The 22,068-nt window shown below is 46.4% G+C and overlaps 1 protein-coding gene across 4 annotated transcripts in view; it reads left to right on the top strand.

Annotated features, from left to right (window-relative positions):
- PRPF3 (pre-mRNA processing factor 3) overlaps positions 1–22,068 on the top strand; it is a 73,773-nt gene that overhangs the window by 15,318 nt on the left and 36,387 nt on the right. For all 4 annotated transcript variants that reach the window (XR_003853091.1, XR_003853092.1, XM_029581005.1 and 1 more), the window contains exons 3-8: positions 1,054–1,184; positions 2,261–2,407; positions 9,694–9,777; positions 16,812–17,026; positions 17,327–17,633; positions 17,957–18,123. Coding sequence is in view for 2 of the 4 variants with exons in the window: in XM_029581005.1 (XP_029436865.1) it covers positions 1,054–1,184; positions 2,261–2,407; positions 9,694–9,777; positions 16,812–17,026; positions 17,327–17,633; positions 17,957–18,123 (1,051 nt within the window). In the remaining 2 variants the exon portion in view is untranslated. The remainder of the gene's footprint in view (positions 1–1,053; positions 1,185–2,260; positions 2,408–9,693; positions 9,778–16,811; positions 17,027–17,326; positions 17,634–17,956; positions 18,124–22,068) is intronic.

Raw genomic sequence — 22,068 nt, 5'->3', positions numbered from 1 at the left:
CGAGCTACTGGCCTTTCCGAATTTGTCTGCGAATGCTTCTTTGGTGAGGGAGCTTCTCTTGTTAGATGTGCGCTAAGAAGGGAAATAAGGCATCCAAGGGTACTATTGCACAATGGCTGAAAGAGACAATAGCTTTGGCTTATATCTGTAAGGGCCGGTTGGTGCTGGAAGGCTTGAGAGTGCATTCCTCTAGGGCGTAGTGTTAACTGCTTTCTCTGCAGGAGATTTGTTGTGCGGCGACATGGTCTTCTCTTTACACTTTTACTAAACATATTACTGCTTGGATGTGCAGATGCCGGAGGAAGCATCTTTGGTGAAAGTGTGTTGTGCGTGGGTCTTTCGAGTTCCTGCCCAGAATAGAGGGGCTTGGGTACATCCCACTTGTCTGGACTGATCCGGGGTAGGAACAGGAAAGGAAAACTGGTTCTTACCTGCTAATTTTCATTCCCGAGACCCGTCCCCATTTTGCAAAAGACTTCCTCGCTTCTGGATGTTGCTGAGCTGATAATGTTATACATTCAGAATAATTAGAAATGTGCATAGTTTGAGATGTGCGTTCTGTTAGGTTAAGAGGGCCTAGCTTTTTCAGGGGGCTCCAACCTTTAAGTATCTGTTCACTCCAGGTTTATTGAGGTTTAAGGTAGTCATCTTGGCTTGGGTAGAGGTCAACACTGAGGGACTGCAGGTGGCACTCTCTGTTATGTAGCAGTGCCTCAAAAGTTTTTTGTTTTCTGCCTCCATCTACTGGTAGGGATGAATAAAACCCACTTGTCTGGACTGATCTATGGTACTTCAGGAACGAAAATTAGCAGGTAAGAACCAATTTTCCTTTCTTTGGTATATTTTGCTGTCCAGTAGAAGGCTGGTGTATGGGAATCTTGTTTGAAAAGCTTGCATAGACTTAAAGCTTTTATTGTGGACTTAGGCTGTTGTGTATTTGTTTGTCGTATAGGGAATATAGATGTTATGATTCATAATTCTTACCACATTGTAAGTCACTTGCACAAGAGTATGATTGCTTAATGCTGAAGAAAGATTTGTTTTTGTTGCTAGACCACCTGAAACCCTTTCTTGATGACTCCACTTTGCGATTTGTGGACAAGCTGTTTGAGGCAGTAGAGGAAGGCCGCAGTTCCAGGCACTCCAGATCGGGCAGTGACAGGAGCCGGAAGCGGGAGCTGAAGGTAGGGAAATACATACCAAAAAAAATACATACCAAAAAAATACATACCAAAAAAAAACGTGCGCTATCAACTGCTGGTCCGCATCACTGGAATTCTCTCCCGCCAGATCTCCGCAAGGAACATTGCCATATCACATTCAGAAAAAAATTAAAAACATGGCTGTTCACCCAAGCATTTCCCTGAATAAACAATTATGGTAACTTACTTGAACCATCACCCCACCATTGCGCCCTCTTGCCACCCCACAATAGAACTGTTTTCTGCCAACTACGCTCTTATATAACTGGTACAATCGACCCCTCTGTGTAATTCATATATAACTTCTCCATGTGTAAATTATAAAGTGTAAATTGTATTTTATTTTTCCATGTAAACAACTTCTCCGTGCTTCCGCCACGGCTCTTCAGTTAGAAATCGTTATTCTATCCTTTTTTTCCAACAGCCCTGTTTGACTTTCCCTGTTGTAATGTAACTTTCGCTTTCAGTGTTAATTGGTTTACCCCGAGTTCATTGTAAACCGGTACGATAAGACATGGCTCTTGAGCATCGGTATATCAAAAAAATTTAAATAAATAAAATAAATAAATAAATACCAAGCTTTACAGAAATCAGGTAGAGGCAGTTTAGGTTTGGGTCACCACTTAAGCTTGGTGATCTGTGCTTCTACAATGCCCTTCCCTCTCCCCCAAGCAGACATCTAGTCACATTATTCTAGGGAGGTGGGCCTGATGTGTGATTGGGTTTTCAGTAGCATTTTGTGGGGCCCACAGATAATGGAGAGAAAAAAACAGCACGCCAGCTACCTTATCAGATTTAAATAAGCGAAAATGTAGCGAATGGCTATGTTGACACTGAACTGCAGAAAAAAGGCCTTGTGCGGCATTCTTTATCTCCAGAAAATTTTGCATTCTTCCAGTGGCGGTAAAGGAAGGTGTTTAAAGTGGACAAAGAAGGCTCTTTGGGGTGAAAAATGCCAGATTGAAGTGGTGCAAAGATGCTGATTGGGTTGGTTTTAGTGTAATGTGTCTTCCTTTTTGTCTGTTTTTAATGAGATGTGATGCGTTTTTTGTTTTCAGGAAGTATTTGGGGATGAATCTGATCTCTCCAAGGATGGTTCTGGTGGTAAAAGACGCCGCATTCCGCGCTTCGAAGAAGTGGAGGAGGAGCCAGAGGTCATCCCTGGCCCACCAGCAGAAAGTCCAGGCATGCTGACCAAACTGCAGGTCAGGCAGCCAAGCTTCACTTCAGTCTCCTTGAAAGTTGCGGTGACTTATGATGTGCATGGGTAGAATCAGTGTCCCTGTCCTGTGCAGTTTCATTCCTTCCAGCTTCTGATTTTTCTGTACTTTGTCTAACACACGGTGCATGCTGTACACAACAGCTTGTGAGGTGTGAGCCCCATTGGGTGTTAATTTTGGGTTTATCCAACACATTCACTGCATGTAATTCAAGAATGGCAAGTTGTGTAGATTTAAGTGTAGTTTCAGCAGCTCTTAAATATTTTATGAAGCTGCTCTTAATTGGTTGAGAATTTCCTTAACTATGACTGTACATATTTTACAGTTAGATGTTTAGTATCTAGATAGGATTAGAGGGTTAAAATTCCTACATCACCTGTAAAAATAAGATGCATCAAGTCTGGATGCCATGATCTGTAAGCAGCTAGAGGTCTTTGCTTTTCCAGTTAATGAAGCTATGCAAAGGTAATATAGCCCCTACAGTGCACAGCCAGTAAGCTACTACTTTTTGATGTGGCTGATGTTGAATGACTCTGCCTTTGCATCTGTAAGTAACTGAGTTTAGGCCCTTCAACCAGGGGAAGTTCATAGTTGCAAGTTTACATTTTTCTCCCACTGACTGATTATGACCTTTGGAAGGTCATTTTATTTCCCTGTAGATATCCTCTGCAACATTTTTTTTATAGCATTTTTCTGTTCATACCCCAGATCAGTCCAGACAAGTGGGTTTTGCATCCCTACCAGCAGATGGAGGCAGAGAAAATAAAATCTTTTCAGGCACTGCTGCATAACCGAGAGTGCCACCTGCAGTCCCTCAGTATTTCTGTTTCCAGCAGATGGTAGAGGTGCAAACCTGCAGTCTAGATTTAAAGAAAAAGTTGAAACCACTTCTCCACTTCAATGATTTTCGGATGGTTCTACAAGCCATTATACTAACAAAAATCGACTATTGCAACTCGCTCCTTTTTGGCCTCCCAACCTCATCCATCAAACCCCTCCAAATGATTCAAAACTCTGCAGCCAGAATCCTTACCAATACGAATAAAAGAGACCACATAACCCCCATACTAAAACTCCTCCACTGGCTGCCAATTAAGCAAAGGATTCTCTATAAAGTGTACATAGCAATTCATAAATCTATTTACAACATATCCCCACTCCACTTAAGCACCCAACTACGTTTTCACTCTTCAACTAGACCATCAGAGGAGCTTATAAAGGCACACTCTATGTACCTTCAACAATATCCTTACATCAGAAACGTGCCATTTCTTTAGCAGGACCCGTCCAATGGAACATGCTCCCGCCAGACATCCGTCTTGAGATCTGCTACGCTTCCTTCAAAAAGAAAATTAAAACCTGGCTCTTTAGCCAAGCTTTTCCAGAACTATGATCATTTTTTTTTTTCCACCTCCAGCTATTAAGATTTCTCACCATCGCAATATTCATGTCTTTTATATTACTTGACAATGATTCCAATCCCTTCTGCAGATCACATTTAACTTTGACAGTTACGCCTTATTTTATGATTTGGATACTCAAAGAGACTTTACAATTTTCTCAATGTTAATTTTTGAATCTAGTTTTCCCTGTTTCCAAGTTCTATAACCTTGTTATATGTACCGCCTCATGGCGTAATTTTATGTTTCAATGTAAACCGATGTGATCTGTATTTTAATACAGGAACACCGGTATATAAAAATCTAAAAATAAATAAATAAATAAATAAAAGAGAGAGAAGTTAACAAGTGGCTTTTAAGAGGTGGTGCTCCCCGAGGTGTTACATTCCTTCGAGGGCCCTCCCTCAGGTAGAGCAGGGTGAGCGGGGGTTGGTGATCCCTGACTGGTCTTCGCCTTAACATCCAGAGGAGGTGAAAGCCAGGGATTCTGGTTCTCTGAAGCAGGAAAGTATACCCTTCATTTTTACTGGGTTTTTAATTTACTGCTGGTACTATTCCTTTAAAAATAAAAAGCTGAGAGTGCAGGGCTGATCGGACACTGGGAACCGAGCGGCAGGGGTGAGAAGCAGGCCCATACATCTCCAAGGCAGCACCGGGGTTCCGGGGTAGTGATCAGGGAGCGTTGTCGCACCCACAGGGAACTGCTCTTAGCTGTGCTCGCGACATTGGGGTGACCACGGCACAATGGTGCTTGCTGCTCAGCGCGGGAAAGTATGCCAGGTCTGTGGAGTGAGGCGATTCTGTCTCAATGAAGCCTCGCTGTGCTCTGTGGAGGGACCCTCCACAGAGGCTACAAAACTACAAGCGGGTTACCCAGTTGGCAGGCTGAGCCCTGGGGGGGGGGGCCATCTTGCCTCCACGTGGCAAGAAGCATGCAGTTGCAAGAGAGCCCAAGGCCTCCCCTGCCCTGCCTTCTGCAGTGGGTCTTTCCTTGGTGGAGGACCAGGTTGGAAAGTGGGGGGGGGGGGCCAGATGAGGACGTGATGGACTATGAATCCAGTGCTTCAGAAGCGGTTTCCTTGGATGGACTTGCTGCTCCATAAGACCTGTTTGCCAATAAAGGAGAGCAGGGAGCAAGCATCCATCCTCCCAGAAATCTCACGACCTGACTAAGAAGCCTAGGCTGGCTACACTGGCAACGTCAAAGGGACTTCTTCGTTTCCTGGAGCTTGGATGGCTGTCGAGAGAAGAGTCCATGGATGATTCAGATGTGGGACAGGATGATTTGGGTGATGATCCAGGAGATACTGGGGAATGCATTGGTGGACAGGGTGTCTGATGTAGATAAGGACTTAACGGATCCGGAAGAGGTTCCTGTTACAGAAGGAGATGATTCTAGAGTGGTGCGCTTTTTCCGAAAGGAGGAACTGCTCCCTCTTCTCCTTATGGCTTGGATGAGTTAGGGATCAGGATAACACGGGAGGATTCGAGCAATGGAGTGGGTCCCAGTCCTGGATGGATTGCATAGGCCACCAAAGACTTTCCCTTTACTGAAGAAAGTGAAAAAAAATATTGGTTGTCTGGGAGTGGGATGCTCCTGAAGACCTTAAGGTAGCCAGGACGATGGCTAAGTTGTATTCCTTGCCAGAGGAGTCCTTTGATGTGGATGTGGTGGTATCAGTGGTTACTAAGAAGGCGACCATCCTGGTGGCAGGGTTGGCTGTGCAAAAAAGGATGTCCAGAACCGAAGTTGGAAATTCAGCCTTCGGGTGGCGGTCTGTGCTAGCCTAATGCAACAGACATGCTTTTGCTGGGAGCAAAAAGCATAGGAAAAAATGGCAGCCGATGCCAAGCAGGCAGCCCGGTTGAAAGCAGACATCTGCCTATGTGGCAGATGCGCCCTATATGACAGACATCGGCCAGGAACATGGTCTCAGCGGTGGCGGCACGAAGACTTCTGTGGTTGTGTAATTGACAGATGTCTGGTCTAGGTCACAGCTGTGCACTCTCCCTTTCAAAGGAAAACTGTTCAGTGAAGATCTGGAGCAGTTAAGGATGTATTTGGGGGAATCAGAGGGCAATAAGTTGCCCAAGGATAAGAAGGCCGGCAAGAAGTCTTTTTCCGGCGCGATCTCGCTTTTGGGATATGAGATTTTGCTCCAACAGGAACGCTACTGCTTCAATGTAAGGCAGCAGCCCCTTTGAGGGACCTGAAGAACTTTCCAGAATAGTTCCGTCCAAGAGACCAGAGGAAGTAAAAACTCCCGAGGAAGGCAGGCTGCTCCTCTCGGGGGGAGACTAGCCCTCTTTTACAAGGAGTGGACCAAGATCATGTCAGACCATTGGGTTCTGGAGCTGATAAGAAATGATTATACCTTAGAATTTTCTTGTCTGCTTAGAGAAGCCTATGTAACGTCCCAGTAAGCCTCCCGTGTCAGGCGAGAGGTGGTGTGGAAATGAGATGTTGTAGTGACTGGACGCAATTGTCCCAATTCCTTCAAGGGAGCAAGGACAAGGAATGTACTTGGTGTACTTCGTGTTATCAAGAAGGAAGGCACCTTTTGGCCCATTCTCGATTTGCACAAGGTCAATGCAACAGGATGGGTTCTGATTTTTCGCAAGGAGACGTTGAGGACGGTTATGGCAGCAGTTCGTAAAGGGGAGTTTCTGGCATAGTTGGATTGGATGGAGGCCTATCTGCACTTTCCCATATGATTGGTCCATCAGAAGTTTCTGCGGTTTAGTTTCGGGCTCTTCCCTTCAGGTTAGCAACAGCACCATGTACTTTCATGAAGGTGATGGTAGTAGTAGCGGTGTTGCTCGAAGAGATTCTAGTTCATCTGTACTTGGAAGGCTAGCTCATCGGGGTGAAGTCGGTGGTCGATTCAGTGGGTCTCGGAAAGGTTGCAGTCTCTGGGCTGGGTGGTGTACCTGACGACTCTTACAGCTGTCCCCGCCTTTGTTGGAGCATCTGGGGGGGGGGGGGGGGGTGCAGCTCCATACCTGAGTAGGCAAGGTTTTTGTTTGGTTTTTTTTTACCTCGGACAGGATTATGAAGTTGCAGAGGCAGGTGCTGCAGCTTCTGTCAGTGCCTAGGTTCTGGGATGATTTGTAGGTCCTAGGTTCTATGGCTTCTGCACTGGATTTGGTTCCATGGACATTTGCTCACATGTGGCCTCTTCAGAGAGTGCCTTTTTTCTATTGGAGTCCTCTGTCAGAGGAATTTCAGCTTCTGTTACCACTTCAAGGGGGTTCCAGGTCCAGTCTCTCGTGGTGTCTGTTGTGACCCACTTTGGAGAGAGGCGTGGAGCTGGAGATTCCAGACACGGATGCTAGTCTCAAAGGTTGGGGGGGGGACGGGGGTGGGGGGTGGGACTGTGTATCAAGGACGTGTGGCCCAAGGTCACTGGTCAACTTTAGAGGTGTCCTGGTCAATCAACTTTTTGGAAATGAGGGCGGTTACTGACCTTTTCTGCCACAGTTTCAAGGGTGGACAGAGCACGTGTTCTCGGTCAATGTGGTGGCATATATCAATCGTCAAGGTGGGACAAGGAATCGACTAATGGCTCTGGAGGCCCAGGAGCAATTTCTCTGGCCTGAGAGACATCTAGCGGGATTAGTGACAACTGATGTGGCCAGAGTGGACAATGTGCAGGTGGATTATTTCAGCTGGCGGCACCTGGATCTGGGGGATTGGGAGATGTCCGCAGAGGCTTTGGTCCTCCTTTAGACCAGGTGGGGCCTTTCCCATCTAGATCTCCTGACGTTGTGAGGGAATGCCAAAGCAAGGTGGTTCTTCAGCTGCAGGAAGGAGGTCAGGACAAAGGGAATCGACACTGAAGTCCAGCCTTGGCCAACAAGATTTCTTCTATACACGTTCCCCTGTCTCCCCTCGTAGGGCGAGTGTATCGTCATGTAGAATAGCATCTTGGATGTGTGTTCCTTGTTGTGCCAGAGTGGCTACGGCATCCGTGGTTTGTGAATCTAGTTCATCTAGCAATAGATGGTCCATCTGAAGAGTTTGCTGTGACAAGGACCCATTTCTTTGGATCAGGCAGATCACCTATGCCTCACGGCTTGGCTTTTGAAAGGCGGCGGTTACATTTAAAGGAGTTCTCAGAGTTGGTGATTGCTACTTTGCTCCAGGCTCGGGGACCAGCCACTTCTCTGGTGTATATCTGAGTGTGGAAAATTTGAGTTGTGGTTTTTGGACATTTCTTAAGCCTTAGCCTTTTTGCAGAAGGACTTGGCAAAGGGAATGACCTACAGTTCGCTTCAATTATAGTAGCCTTAGGATGTCTTTGAGGTAAACTACAGTTGGCTTCCCATTAGGGAAGATTATGCGCCTGCCGATCCATAGAATCTGGTCCATCACGGAACCTTAATTGGTGCTTCAGGTTTTGTGAGGTTATCCCTTTGAGCCGTTAAGACAGGCATCTTTCAAAGATGTCACCTTGAAGGCAGTTGTCTTTGGTGATTTGTTCAGGCAGTTTTCAGAGCTTCAAGCTTTGTTGTGTAGAGCTCCTTTTCTGTGGATTGCAAACAACGGGGTTTATTTATGGACGATTCCTTCCTTTTTTACTAATAGTCAACTTTTCTTTTAGTCTCAACCAGACGGTGGAGCTACCAGCCTTCCCTAACTTGGAGTCATATATGACACATGTGAAGGAGCTATGCTTATTAGATATTGGCCAGCTAGTGTCTTAAGTCACTAGCAACTTTGGGCGGTCAGATCTTCTGTATGTCCTGTTAAGTGGAATAAAGAAGAGAAATAAGGCTTCCAAAGCCATGGTTGCTCGCTTGTTTGAAGGAAAACGTTTTCTCGACTTATCTCTGTAAGGGTCAAATAGTTCTGGAGGAGTTGTGGGTGCATTCTGCTAGGGTGCAGGCAGCCTGCTGGGCAGCGTGTCAGCTGGTATCGCCACAGGAAATCTATTGGGCAAACTCATGGTCTTCCTTGTACACTTTTACCAAACATTACCGATTGGATGTTCAAGTGCTGGAGAAGGCTACGTTTGGGGAAAGTGTTATGCATGAGTGTTTCGAGTGCCCTCCCAGGGTAGATCCTACTTGTCTGGACTGATCTGGGGTATGAACAGGAAAGGAAAATTTGTTCTTACCTGCTAATCTTCGCTCCTGGAATACTATAGATCAGACCAGAAGTCTGTTTCCTTAGAGACCGAAAGAATTTTGTCGCTTCTGTATACTGATAATGCTGACCTCATGATGTTTTCATTTCCTGTGTATGCACGGGGCTCCAAGTTAGGGGGCTTCAACTGTGTTTTCTCTGCTTGCCCTAGATGGGGAATTAGTTGGGTTTTAAGAGTGGAGTTCTTGGCTTGGGTACAGGTCAATACTGAGGGACTGCAGGTGGCACTCTCGGTTAAGTAGTAGTGCCTGAAAAGTTTTTATTCTCTGCCTCCATCTGCTGGGAGGGATGCAAAACCCACTTGTCTGGATAGATCTGTGGTATTCCAGGAACAAAAATTAGCAGGTAGCAACCAATTTTCCTTTATAATGTTTTATCCTTAATCCCTATGTTTAAGGTGGATACATTTATCCTATTTTCAGGTAGACTTTTTTTTAACATGTTTTTTTGTTTCTCAAGTAGAATTCTCCCCTCTGTATGTGGACAAAACCCGTTTCTTTGCAGGTTTCTGAGAAATATGCTGTGAATCTGGCTGTATGGATTTTTCTTAACTTGAAAGTTGAAATAATTACCATAAACCCAACCGTTCTCAAACTGTTGCCATTTGGGTCCCTAAAAATGTAATTAAAACAATCTTTTGTAGTAGCACGAAGTAAAGGGCATTTAAATATCTGATTCCATGGCCAAGTGAGACATAAGTAAACGATGTTTTGTCTTTGCAGATTAAGCAAATGATGGAGGCAGCAACCCGTCAAATTGAGGAGAGGAAGAAACAGCTGAGCTTCATTAGCCCGTCAGCGTCACAGGTATGAGATACAGACACGAACTCTTCATGGGAATCCTATTGTTTTTTTTTTTTTTTTTTAATTTGAAAAGGTTTTTTATTGAAGCAAAAACCAGTTGTAGTATACCACAAAAATGAACAGCAGAACAACAGTGTGCAGTCCAACACATGGACTACAGACAAGCAAAAAAAAAAAAAAACCAACAATACAGGAAGACTGCTACAGAAACTAAGGGAATCCTATTGTTTTAATGAGAAATTGAGTTCAGGTAGACATATTGTTGTCCCCTCCAAGCTTCAGTGCCTTGCAATCTCAGGTCACAAAAAACGGAGCTAGAAATTTGCCAGTCTAAATTAACCAGTAGATTGGAGAAGTAGTTCACAATCCAGTTCTCAGGACCCACTGGTCTGGTTTTCAGAATATCTGCAATGAATACACAAGGCATTTATGCAAATCTTTCATGCATGTTCATTGTGGATATCCTGAAACCTGACTGACTGGATGTGTCTCAAGAACTGGGTTAGGGAACAGAATATATTGCTACATTGTAGACTGTTTAAATTTTGTCTTTTTTGGTCACTGTTAGCTGTTGCTCTGTTGGTGGCCTGCCAACAAATGGTCACACTTTTTTTTTTTTTTTTAATTGTACTTTACTTGTCCAAGAAAAGGGGATAAACCAGTACTTTTTCAATTCCTCTTGATTCCCACCCACCAAAATGAGTGAGTATTGGAAGTCTCACCGCCATTATGATGAACTTATAAAGTGACCAACATACCAAATGGAAAATCCCTTTGATTTCCACTTCAATGGCTGGGAGGGAATTGGATTCAGATGATAGCTTGACTTTAACGGTTCAGGTTACCTATAAGCATACATTTAGAGAGAGAGTGCAAAACTGCTTCTATGGCCAAGTCCAAAGCACAACAGATTTGTATGAATTATCAAAAAGTCTGCTCACCCTGGAAAAATGTTGCTGGCAGTAATTTTGTTATGGGTTTGACAGCTTGGTTTTGATTGTTAATATTACTACCCTTAACAATAAGGCTCGGGGGTAACCTGCCAGGAGTGCAAGTTACTACCATAAAAAACTTGCTGGGCAGACTGCCTGGACTGCTTGGTCTTTCCTGCTCATACCCAGATCAGTCCAGACAAGTGGGGTTTATGCATCCCTATCAGCAGATGGAGGCAGAGAAGAAAACTTTGGGACACTGCTACATAACCAAGGGTACCACTTGCAGTCCCTCAGTATTTCTCTGTCTCCAGCAGATGGTAGAGATGCAATCCTGCAGTCTGACAAAAGCAAAAAAAAAAAAAAAGAGAGAGAGAAAAGTTAGAGATGAGAGAATTTGGAGTTGGAGGCTCCCTGAGGTATTAGTCTCCTTTGTGGATCATCCCTCCGGTAGATCCGGGCGACTGGGGAGTTGGGAACCTCTGACTGGTTTAGCCCACTGCTGTCCTGGGGTCCTGATTTGCCAGGGGCCTGGATCCCTCAGTATCTCTGTATTATCTTCCTGCGAGCCACCAGTTCCTGCAGGGAAGTATCCTTTGTTTTTGTTGAGGGGGGAGCTTGATCACTGTTAGCAGGAACTTCAGCAGAGGCTCAGTGGCAGGGCACCTTTGACTGCGAGAGCGATCGGTGCCGGCAGGAGTAGAGAATGGGTGCCTTGGGGGTAATCCTTCGCTCTGGTGGATCCGGGGGGGGGGCTGAAGGAATTTTCGGCGAGTGTGCTTACTCAGCTGCTGAGCAGCTTGCGCAAGTGTGGCCTAACTTCTCCCCCCCCCCCCCCCCCCCCGCGCACTGTTTAGTCAATGGTGGTGCGCTCTGCAGGACGCAAACCACGTGTGGCCTTTCTATATAGCTGTGTACGAAATCCGGTGGTGCGACTGCATGTATGATGCCCAAGCCCTTAATGGCTGTCTGTATGACATGTGGTTTGTGGTCTGCAAACCTGAATGCACAATTCCTGTGCCCAGGCTGTGCCTCTGGGGAAGAGGGAACTTCGACTGGGGCATGTTTGAGAAAACAGGCGCTCCAGTCATCAGGGCCCACAGTGGCAGATTCATGAGCTTCTCGGCATGCGGCTGGACACTCGAGGGATTGTGATCGAGGACTGGCGGACCCAGGGGGTGTCGAGTCTTCTCTCTCTCCCTCCCCCCCCCATCACCGTTGGGACTTAGCCCCACGGAGGTTCAGGAGAAGGGAGGGGAGTTGGATGACAATCTCTTGGATCAGGGGACTGGAGATCCAGAAGGTTTTTCCCCGAAGTTTGTGCTGCTCCTTCATGAGGCCTTCCTGGCAAGGAAGGGAGTGAGGGGAAAGCATCCCCAAACGGAGCAGCTGCGTTGCTCTTCTCCTTCTTGGTGGTAGCCCCAGCGATCTGGAATTCGCTTCCAGAAGATTTATGGATAGCAGACAGCGCCAAGTCTTTTAAGTCCCTACTAAACTCGACTGTTCAGGCAAACCTTTTATTAAGTTTGCAAATGGTGTATTGTCTTATCCTCTTTCTGTACTGTATATGACGATGAATATTTTTATGTAAATGTCTGTACCTATGTATATTGCCCAGGATATGGGCCTTTAATAAATTCAAATAAAAGATAAATATAAAACGACCTAAGGTGGTGCCTTCAGGTGGTTCCAGACATATTCTGCAGCGTCTCAGTTCGGGTCACGTAGGTTCAGAGGTCGATCCAGACGAGTCAAGGGATTCTGAGGAAGCGAATATGGGACCGAATGCAGATTCGGATGTTCACAAGAATGATCTTGATCCGGATGCCCTCCAGGCTTCTGAGGGGGGATGACCTCGGGTAGTCCGACTGTTTAAAAAGAAGGAATGGAGTCCTCTTATTCTCCAGGTGCTGGAGGAACTCGGAGTTAAGGTGCTCAGGAAGAGTCTGATAACGAGGGCGTGAACTCGGTCCTGGAGGGGCTACATGGTCTGCAAGTTGGAGATTCAGTTGAAGCGGATGTTTGACGTGTCCGCGTTGTCTTTGGGCCACATTTTATGGCAGCATGATGCTGGGTTCAGAAGGTGCAGGGGCAGGCTTCTTCCGGGCAGGACAGTAGTCTGCAATTGGTGCACCTGGAGGCTGCTGTGGCCTATGTTGCAGGTGCCCTGTATGACTTGGTTCGCACTTTGGCCAGGAGCATGGTCTCAGCAGTGGCGGCCTGCAGGCTTCTGTGGTTGTGAAATTGGTTGGCTGACATGGTCCAGGGCCCAATTGTGTAATCTTCCCTTTAAATAGAAACTCTTTTTTTGGGGAAGATCAGGATCAATTAATGAAGACTTTGGGTAAGTCCAAAGGGAACAGGTTGCCTGAAGATAAAGCCAGCAAGAAAGTATTTCTGACTCTATCCCAGTTTCAGGAGTTGCTTAGGTTTGTCAGGCAAGCCCTCCTCTGGTGCACAGTAGGCGGTGGGATGACAGCAGTCCTTTCAAGGCTCCCTCAGATCTTCCAGAGATAGTGCCGGACAAGAGACCGGTGGTGGAAAGTCTTCGCTATGAAGCCAGCTTTTCCCATTCCTCCATAGAAGCGGTAGGGGGCAGATTGTCCAGCTTGTATGAGTGGGCCAAGATTACCTCAGACCGCTGGGTTGTAGAGGTGGTGAGAGATGGCTATGCTCTAGAATTTTCATGCCCTGTCAGGGAGGTCTTTTTGGAGTACCACGTGGTCTCTCTAGGCGGTGTGAGGGACTTTGCAGAGGCTGTTAAATTTAAACGCGACAGTTCTTGTCCTGTGGGAGGAGCAGAGGTGGGGAAGGTGCTCCATTTATTTTGTGGTTCCCAAGAAAGAAGGGACTTTTCGGCACCTGAGGGTGCCACATTTTCGAATGGAGATATTACGAATGGTGATCGTGGCAGTCTGCAAAGGAGAGGTTTTGGCGTCATTGGACTTGATGGAGGCATACCTCCATATTCCTATTCGAAAGGACCATCAGAAGTTCCTTCGGTTCATGGTATTGGGGCAGCACTTCCAGTTTCAAGCCCTTCCCTTCGGCTTGGCCACGGTACCACGGACCTTCACGAAAGTGATGGTAGTGGCAGCAGCCCTCCGATGAGAAGGGATGTTGGTACATCCATACCTGGATGATTGGCTCATTTGTGCAAAGATGGAGAAGTGCATGCGGTCTCTGAGTCTTGTACACCTTGCGTTCGCTGGGTTGGGTAATAAATATGGCGAAGAGTTACCTGGTGCCTACCCAGTCATTGGAGTATCTGGGACTGCTTTTCAATACCCAGAAGGGCAGGGTGGTGTTGACTTTGGACAGGTTGGCGAAGTTGCAAGCACAGGTGACGCGTCTGCTTTGGATGTTGATGCCAATGGCTTGGGATTATTTGTAGGTCCTGGGGTTCATGCTGTCCACGTTAGATTTGGTTCCATGGACCTTCACGCACATGAGACTGTTGCAGAAAGCACTCTTGTCCAGGTGGAATCCCTTGTCAGAGGATTATCATCTGCCTTTGCCTCTCCTACAAGAATCCAGATCCAATCTGTCATGGTTGCTGTCACATCACAACCTGTAAAAGGGAATGAATCTGGAAACCCCAGACTGGGTGATGGTGACCATGATGCCAGTCTTAAGGGTTGGGGAGCGTTGTGCCTGGGGCAGATGGCCCAAGGGCTTTGGTCAGCGGAGGAAAAGTCCTTGTCCATCAATCGCCTGAAAACAAGGGCGGTCCATTGGGCGTTGGAGGTGTTCCTTCCCTAGGTCAAAGGCAGGATGGTTTGGGTTTTCTCGGACCATGCGACTACAGTGGAATACATCAATAGACAAAGAGGGATGAAGAGTAAGGCGGTGGCTATGGCAGCCTTGCAGTTGTTTATTTGGGCAGAGCTCCATCTCGAGGGAATAGTGGCTTCTCATGTTGTGGGTGTGAATAGTGTGCAGCGGATTTCCTCAGCAGGCAGCAGTTGGATCCGGGGGAAAGGGAGTTGTCCCTGGAAGCTTGGGATTGCATCTGTGCCAGGTGGGGCGTCCCCTAGTTGGATCTGATGGTGATGCGGACCAGCACAAAGGCAGCAAGGTTTTTCAGTTGCAGAAGAGATTGGCACAATGGGGCTGGATGCTCTGGTGTGGCCACTCGTCGGGCGAGTTCTTCAGCGCATAGTCACATCCTGGGTCGAAGGTGCTGATGGCGCCAGAGTGGTTGCAGTGCCCGTGGTTCGCAGATCTTGTGCATCTCGCTGTAGAGGGATCCCTCAGGCTGTCCAAAAGGCAGCCTGAGGGATCCCTCTTGCTTCAGCAGGGCCTCATGTTTTAGGATTGGGAGGATCACGTTTGTCTCGTGGCTTGGCTTTTGAGAGGAAACGATTGCGGTTGAAAGGCTATTCAGAACTGGTTATTTCCATGCTCCTCCAGGCTCAAAGACCCTCTACGTCTCTAGCTTATGTCAGGGTCTTGGAGAGTCTTTGAGTCGTGCTTAGCACCTGAATGTTATTCGCTTTGATGTACACTTTGAAGAGCCAAAAAGCGGAATATAAAAATCTGAATAAATAAAATCAATACATCTCTGTGGACATGCCTTTTTGCAGGAGGGATTGTCTAAGGGTTTGGTCTATAGCTCCCTCCGTGTTGAGGTATCCGCTTTGGGTTCCCGTAGGGGCAAGTTGCAGAAGAGGTCTTTGGCCTCTCATCCTGATGTGGCTCGTTTCCTGAAGGGAGTCAAGCATTTGCAGCTTCCGGTTCAGAAGTTGTCCAGATTGGAACCTCAGTCTGGTTCTGCGAGTACTCTGTGGTGCGCCTTTTGAACCTTTGAAAAGGGTGACATTGAAGGTTCTGACGTTGAAGACTGTTTCTGGTAGCCATTTGTTCTGCCAGGTGGATTTTGGAATTGCAGGCGCTGTTGTGCAGAGACCCTTTTCTGTGTATTTCTAATGTTGGGGTCACATTATGCACTGTCCCCTCTAACTTACCGAAGGTGGTATCTTCTTTTATCATATGAATCTTGGCGCTGCCGGCCTTTCCGTTGTGGTCTAAGGATTCCCCACGGGAGAGAGAGTTACATCTTTTGGATGTGTGACTCACTCTGTTGCGGTATTTGGAGGTCACAAATTCCTTTTGGTGTTCAGATCATCTTTTTGTGTTCAGTGGCTCGAAGAAAGGGGATAAGGCCTCAATAGCCACAATTTCTTGGTGGCTGAAGGAGGCCATTTGCTCTGATGTTTGCAAGGGTCGTCAGATTCTGGTGAGTCTGAAAGTGCATTCTACTAGGGCGCAGGTGGCTTCTTGGACAGAATGTCAGTAGTTGTTGTTGTCTCGAGAGTTGTAGAGCGGTGGTGTAGTCATCGCTTCATACTTTCACCAGGCATAACCGTTTGGATGTGCGGGCGCAAGATGATGTGTTGTTCGTGTGGGTCTTTCGGGCTCCCGCCCAGTTTAGGGGTGCTTGTGTAGATCCCACTTGTCTAGACTGATCTGGGTATGAACAGGAAAGGAAAATTGGTTTTCTTGTTAATTTTTGTTACTATAATACTGCAGATCAGTCCAGGAACCCTCCCCGTTGCTGCCGAAAGACTGAAGTTCCTAATAGTGGATTTAACTTTTCTCAAAGAATTGGTACAGTTTGTGCTTATGGGTTTTTTTTTGTTTTTCTGGTTTTATGCAAGACTCCAGTGCAGCGGGTTCCAACCCGTTGTGCTGGTTCGCCCTGTAGAGGGGTTTAGAGTCCATCTTTGGCTTGGGTACAGGTCAATACTGAGGGGACTGCAGGTGGCGCTCTTGGTTATGTAGCAGTGCCTCAAAGTTTTTATTCTCTGCCTCCATCTGCTGGTAGGGATGCATAAACCCCACTTGTCTGGACTGATCATGAACGAAAATTAGCAGGTAAGAACCAATTTTCCTTTTTCTGCCATCAATACTATGTTATGTTACATTAGGTGTTATAACATGGCCAAATTTTGGGGCATATTATACATTTTTTTTTATATCTGGGATACTCAAACAGAATTCTTATGAGAAATGTAAAAATTTGTAGCAGATACCTGGGTGGATACGTTTTACTGATTTCAAGTTAACCGATGGAAGTTTGATGCTCTCTTGGTTTTGCTGCAGAGAGTTTCCTCCGTGCAGTCTGAGCGTCCCCCCATAGGAAGCACCATCCAGCCTTCGCAGGCAGCCACCTTCATCAACGATGCCATAGAAAAGGCAAGGAAAGCTGCGGACTTGCAGTCCCGGATCCAGGCTCAGCTGGCACTAAAACCAGGACTCATTGGCAACACCAACATGGTGGGCCTGGCCAACTTGCATGCCATGGGAATTGCACCTCCGTGAGTACAAACCTTTTTCTGGTTTTATTATTTCTGTCCCCCCCCCACTGTGTATGCGTCGGGTAACAGGGATCTCCATGCTGGGGGGGAGTGACGTACTGCTTTGTTTCATATCTTTCTACGACTTGCAATGATCACAGCAGGCAGTTTCCTTGGGAATAAGTATCTCCCAGACTTCCGTGGCAAATGAGTTTTGAAAACTGCCATCTTTATTTACAATTTAATGCTGGATTTCCAAAGTGCTTTTTACTGTTGGGGAAAGAGCGGGAGAGACAGACGGTGTGCTTTTATTTCTAACAGAAAGGTAGAGCTGAAAGATCAGACCAAACCCACACCCCTGATTCTGGATGACCAAGGCCGGACTGTGGATGCCACGGGGAAAGAAGTTGAATTAACCCATCGCATGCCAACCTTGAAGGCCAACATCCGGGCGGTGAAGAGGGAACAGTTTAAGCAGCAGCTGAAGGAGAAACCCTCAGAAGATCTGGAGTCCAACACTTTCTTCGACCCCCGAGTTTCCATCGCCCCCGCACAGCGCCAGAAACGAACATTCAAATTTCATGACAAGGGCAAATTTGAGAAGATCGCACAGAGGCTGCGAACAAAGGTAACCTCATTTATTTGCCTGTTTGTGAGGTGCAGATGCAGTGCACGACGTCTGGGTGTTTAAAATCTGAAACCTGAATGCTAAAGGTTACACATTTTGAGATGTAATAGTTGTGCTTTGCTTTTGATTATAGCAGCCTTGTTAGAATGCTGGACTTACTGATTGATTAGGTTACTGGCTCAGGAGTTGGCTCTGTAAATGGTGAGGCAGAGGGAGGAGCAGGTCCAAAATCAGTATAGAAAAAAAAAGAGGGGGAAGGTGGGAGCTTTCCTGAGCCTGATGGGGCTGGGCACGTCATACTCTGCCTTTCTCTTTCTGCTCAGGCTCAACTTGAAAAGCTGCAGGCTGAGATCTCCCAAGCTGCCAAGAAGACTGGGATCCATGCATCCACCAAGCTGGCTCTCATCACCCCCAAGAAGGAGTTACTGGAGGGGGAGATACCTGAGATTGAGTGGTGGGATTCTTACATTATCCCCAATGGGCTAGAGCTGTAAGATCATCTTTATACTTTGTGATTCCTCAGAACGCCTCTTTTTATATTGGATAACCTCTGTGCGGAGTGAAAATATGGCATCATTTTTCAGGGCTCCATTATTTTCTTTTTTCCCAAACTCTGCAAGTTCAGTTTTCAGTGTTTGTTATAGCTACAGAGCAGACTTGCTATCATTAAACTGTTTATTTTACATTCATTTACTAATCGCTTTGCATGGGAGAGGTGAATACTCCAGGAGCTTCAAACTTCCATTAATAGTGCAAAATTACTTTTGGATGGTAGAAACCTGTTCCTGAACATCTCCAGATCAGTCCAGAAAAGTGGGTTGTGTATCCCTACCAGCAGGTGGCATCAGAACAATTAGAACTTTGGGCACTGCTACATAATGAGAGCGCCACCTGCAGTCCCTCAGTATTTCTCTGACTCCAGCGAGTGGTACAGATGCAATCCTGCAGTCTTTAGTTATATTTTTTTATTTAGTTAGTTTGAATTAGGGCAATCGGTTGCTGGAAGATAAAAGATCTTCTAAGAAAGTCTTCCCTCCTCGAATTAGGTTTTGGGACTCTCACCACTTCAGAGCGGGTAAATACTCCGCACCTTCTTCTTTTTTTTTTTGTATTCAAGATTTTTATTGAACCAACAAGCATGTACAATCCAAACTTCACATGCAAGTGTACACATATTATGCACTCGTAAATGGAATTAACACAGGGAACAGCCTGTACCTAATATGGTAAACAGTAACATAGTACAACATAATCCATACAGGCCTTCCCCTCCCACCGTCTATACGTGGTTCATTTGACTATTATACCCATCCCCCCCCTCCCCCCGTTGCTTCACATGTACACAAAGACAAAGATCAAGGAGATAATCAACTGAGGCATATGCCATAAAAATGCAAGAAATCAGCTCAATATATCCTGGACCGACAGATCGAGATTTGAGCCACTCCGGGGTCAAAACACAATTCAGGTCACCATTGCCCCCGACACCTTGGTATACCATTTTTGGTAGGGAAGCCAAGTTCGCTCGAAATGGGACACTCTCTTATTTTTATAAGCTGTAATATGAGATAACCTATAAATCTTCCGGACTTTACTCTGAATGTCCTCAATTGTAGGAGGGGAAGGGGATTTCCACAATCTCACAGCGGCTGGCTGTGAAGACATACTGGGCTAACTGATTAGATGGTTGCGACATTCCAGAAATCGCCTGACCCAATAGCCCAGATGCAGGAGTAAAAACAGGCATGGCAGGAAAGATTGCACAGAGCCATTGATGCACCTGCCCCCAAACCCCCTGGACACGGGAACAGGCCCACCACATGTGGAAAAATGTGCCTTCCTCCGCACAGCCTCGCCAGCATGTATCTGGATAAAGAGGAGTATATTTATGTAATTGGGAAGGACACCTGTACCAGCGATATAGCAGCTTATAGGAGTTTTCAATAAGAGAAGCCGCAATATATCCCCTGCCGAGCCGCTGAAATATTGATTTCCAAGTTTGGGGGGACCAGCTAACCTGGAGGTCCTGCTCCCAAGCCCTCTGGAAGGGGAAAATAGTGGTATCCTGCAACCCTAACATTCGATACAGCCAGGATAAAATTCGAGTACAACCATGCGCCCTTTCACACAGTTTTTCAAAATCCGACTCACCCTGGGCCAAATGTGCAGCGAGTAGGTTAGACTTAGCAAAGTGCACTAATTGAGCATAGGAGTATCTGGCCGACTCCGGTAAGTCATAAACCCGCTGGAGATCAGCAAAAGGGCGCAAAGAGGAGGAGCCCCAAACATGACCCCATATCCTAATGCCCCTTCTCTTCCAGTCTGAAAAAGCTGCACTCTCAAAGCCCGGGCGAAAATCCTTATTAAAGTGAATATGCGTATTGACATGATATGCCCTAGTACCCACTAAGGAAGCACCGTACCGGTGCCATAACCGAAACAACATAAGTGTAGAAGGGGGCAACACGGAATCCAGGTCCACCAGCCATGTGTGTTTAGGTTGCCAAATAAAACTACTAAGTGGTATATCCCCGATAAGTTCCTGGTTAAGAAGCACCCATTGCTTTTGACGTCTAGTTAGATGCAAATCCACTATTTTTTTAAACTGAGCAGCACGAAAGTAGCGAATAAGATCCGGCACTCCCAAACCTCCTGTACACCTTGGCTGATGAAGGACTCGCCGCGCCACCCGTGGTCGACGTCCCGCCCATATAAAATTCATACAACGCCTTTGCCACTGTTTTAACATGGATACAGAGACCAGGACAGGAAGGGTCTGAAAAAGATACAACAACTTCGGCAGAATATTCATCTTAAAAAACAGCCATCCTTCCCAGCCACGAAATCTGGTAGCGGCTCCATTCCTCCATGTCCTTAGATAGTTTACACCATAGGGGGTTATAATTAATGGTAATCAGGTCCTGAGTGGCACTTAATTGAATCCCTAAGTATTTAATTTGGGTTTTGGCCCATTTAAAAGGAAACAACTCCTGGAGGAGACTAACCGAACGGGGGTGTAGGTTAATATTAAGAACCTCCGATTTATCCCAATTAACCGTGAAGCCGGACACCCGCCCAAAGTTCTCCATCTCTTCAATTACACAATCAAGGGAATTGGCTGGGTCAGTAAGCGTGAACAATGTCATCCGCATACAAAGAAATTTTTGTGGTAATATCCCCCACGGTCACTCCGGCTATATTGGTATTGCTACGGATATGGATAGCAAAGGGCTCTAAAAAGATAGCAAACAGGAGAGGAGAGAGTGGGCACCCCTGCCGAGTCCCCCTACCCACCTCAAAGGGGGCAGAATAACCACCATTAATCTTCAAACAAGCCCGGGGGGAATTATACAGCTGACCCAACCATTGCAAATACGAGGCGCCAAAACCCATAGTTTCCAAGGTGTAAAAAAAATAAGGCCAATGCACGCGGTCAAATGCCTTATCCGCGTCAATGGACAAAGCCACCGCCGGGATCCTATGTTTTTGGGCGTACCATATAGTATCTATAATTTTGTGTACATTGTCCGCAGTAGTTCGACCTGGAATAAATCCAGCCTGGTCAACCCCTATCAATTGAGGAATAAAACAATTTAATCTATTTGCCAAGATCTTGGCGAGGAGCTTCACATCAATGTTCAGCAGGGAAATGGACCTATACGACCCGCAAATAGAAGGGTCCCGGCCAGGTTTGGCCAACAGAGTAATCCCAGCCGTATTTGTCTGGGCAGGCAAGGTAGACCCTGTCCGCATGGAGTTAAAAAACTTCAATAAAATCGGGGGGTGAACCCATCGAGACCGGGCGATTTTCCCACCTTCAGTGAATTAATAGCTTCTTCCAATTCAAGGGCCGTAATATCTTTATCGAGAAATTGTCGTTGGGCGGAGGTCAGCTGAGGCAAAGGTATCCGAGAGAGGTAGGCCTCAACTGAGGCCACCTGTATATCGGTTGCCCCTTTATATAAGGTTGAATAAAATTTATGAAAACAATGCCTAATCGCGGTGTTATCGGTGAGGAGGCCCCCCGTATCATCCTTGATTTTGGAAATATGAGCCTGTGCCTGCTTCCTCTTAAGTCTGTGAGCTAAGTAGCGGCCAGCTTTATTCCCGCCCTCAAAAAATTGTTGTTGGGCCATTTCCAATTGATGGGCCAACCTTGTGGAGCCTAAAGCCCCAATTTTACCCCGCAACTCCTGCCCCGCTAACTCTGTCAACATAATCTGGCGCTCCCGCTCACGTAACCTTTTGACGTGAGCTGCCCGCGCTATGCAGGATCCACGTAAAACACATTTCAAGCATTCCCATAGCGCCCCAGCTCCCACCTCCCCTGTGTCATTTAAGCTAAGATATTCTTGAATTTCTTGAGACAGCTGTTTCTGAAAAAGATCATCTTCCAACAGAGAATCATTCAGCCGCCAAAAACGTTGGCCAGTAT

The sequence above is a fragment of the Rhinatrema bivittatum genome, chromosome 16 (assembly GCF_901001135.1).
Source record: "Rhinatrema bivittatum chromosome 16, aRhiBiv1.1, whole genome shotgun sequence".
Lineage (NCBI taxonomy): Eukaryota > Metazoa > Chordata > Amphibia > Gymnophiona > Rhinatrematidae > Rhinatrema > Rhinatrema bivittatum.
This window is presented reverse-complemented; position numbering and strand designations above follow the sequence as displayed.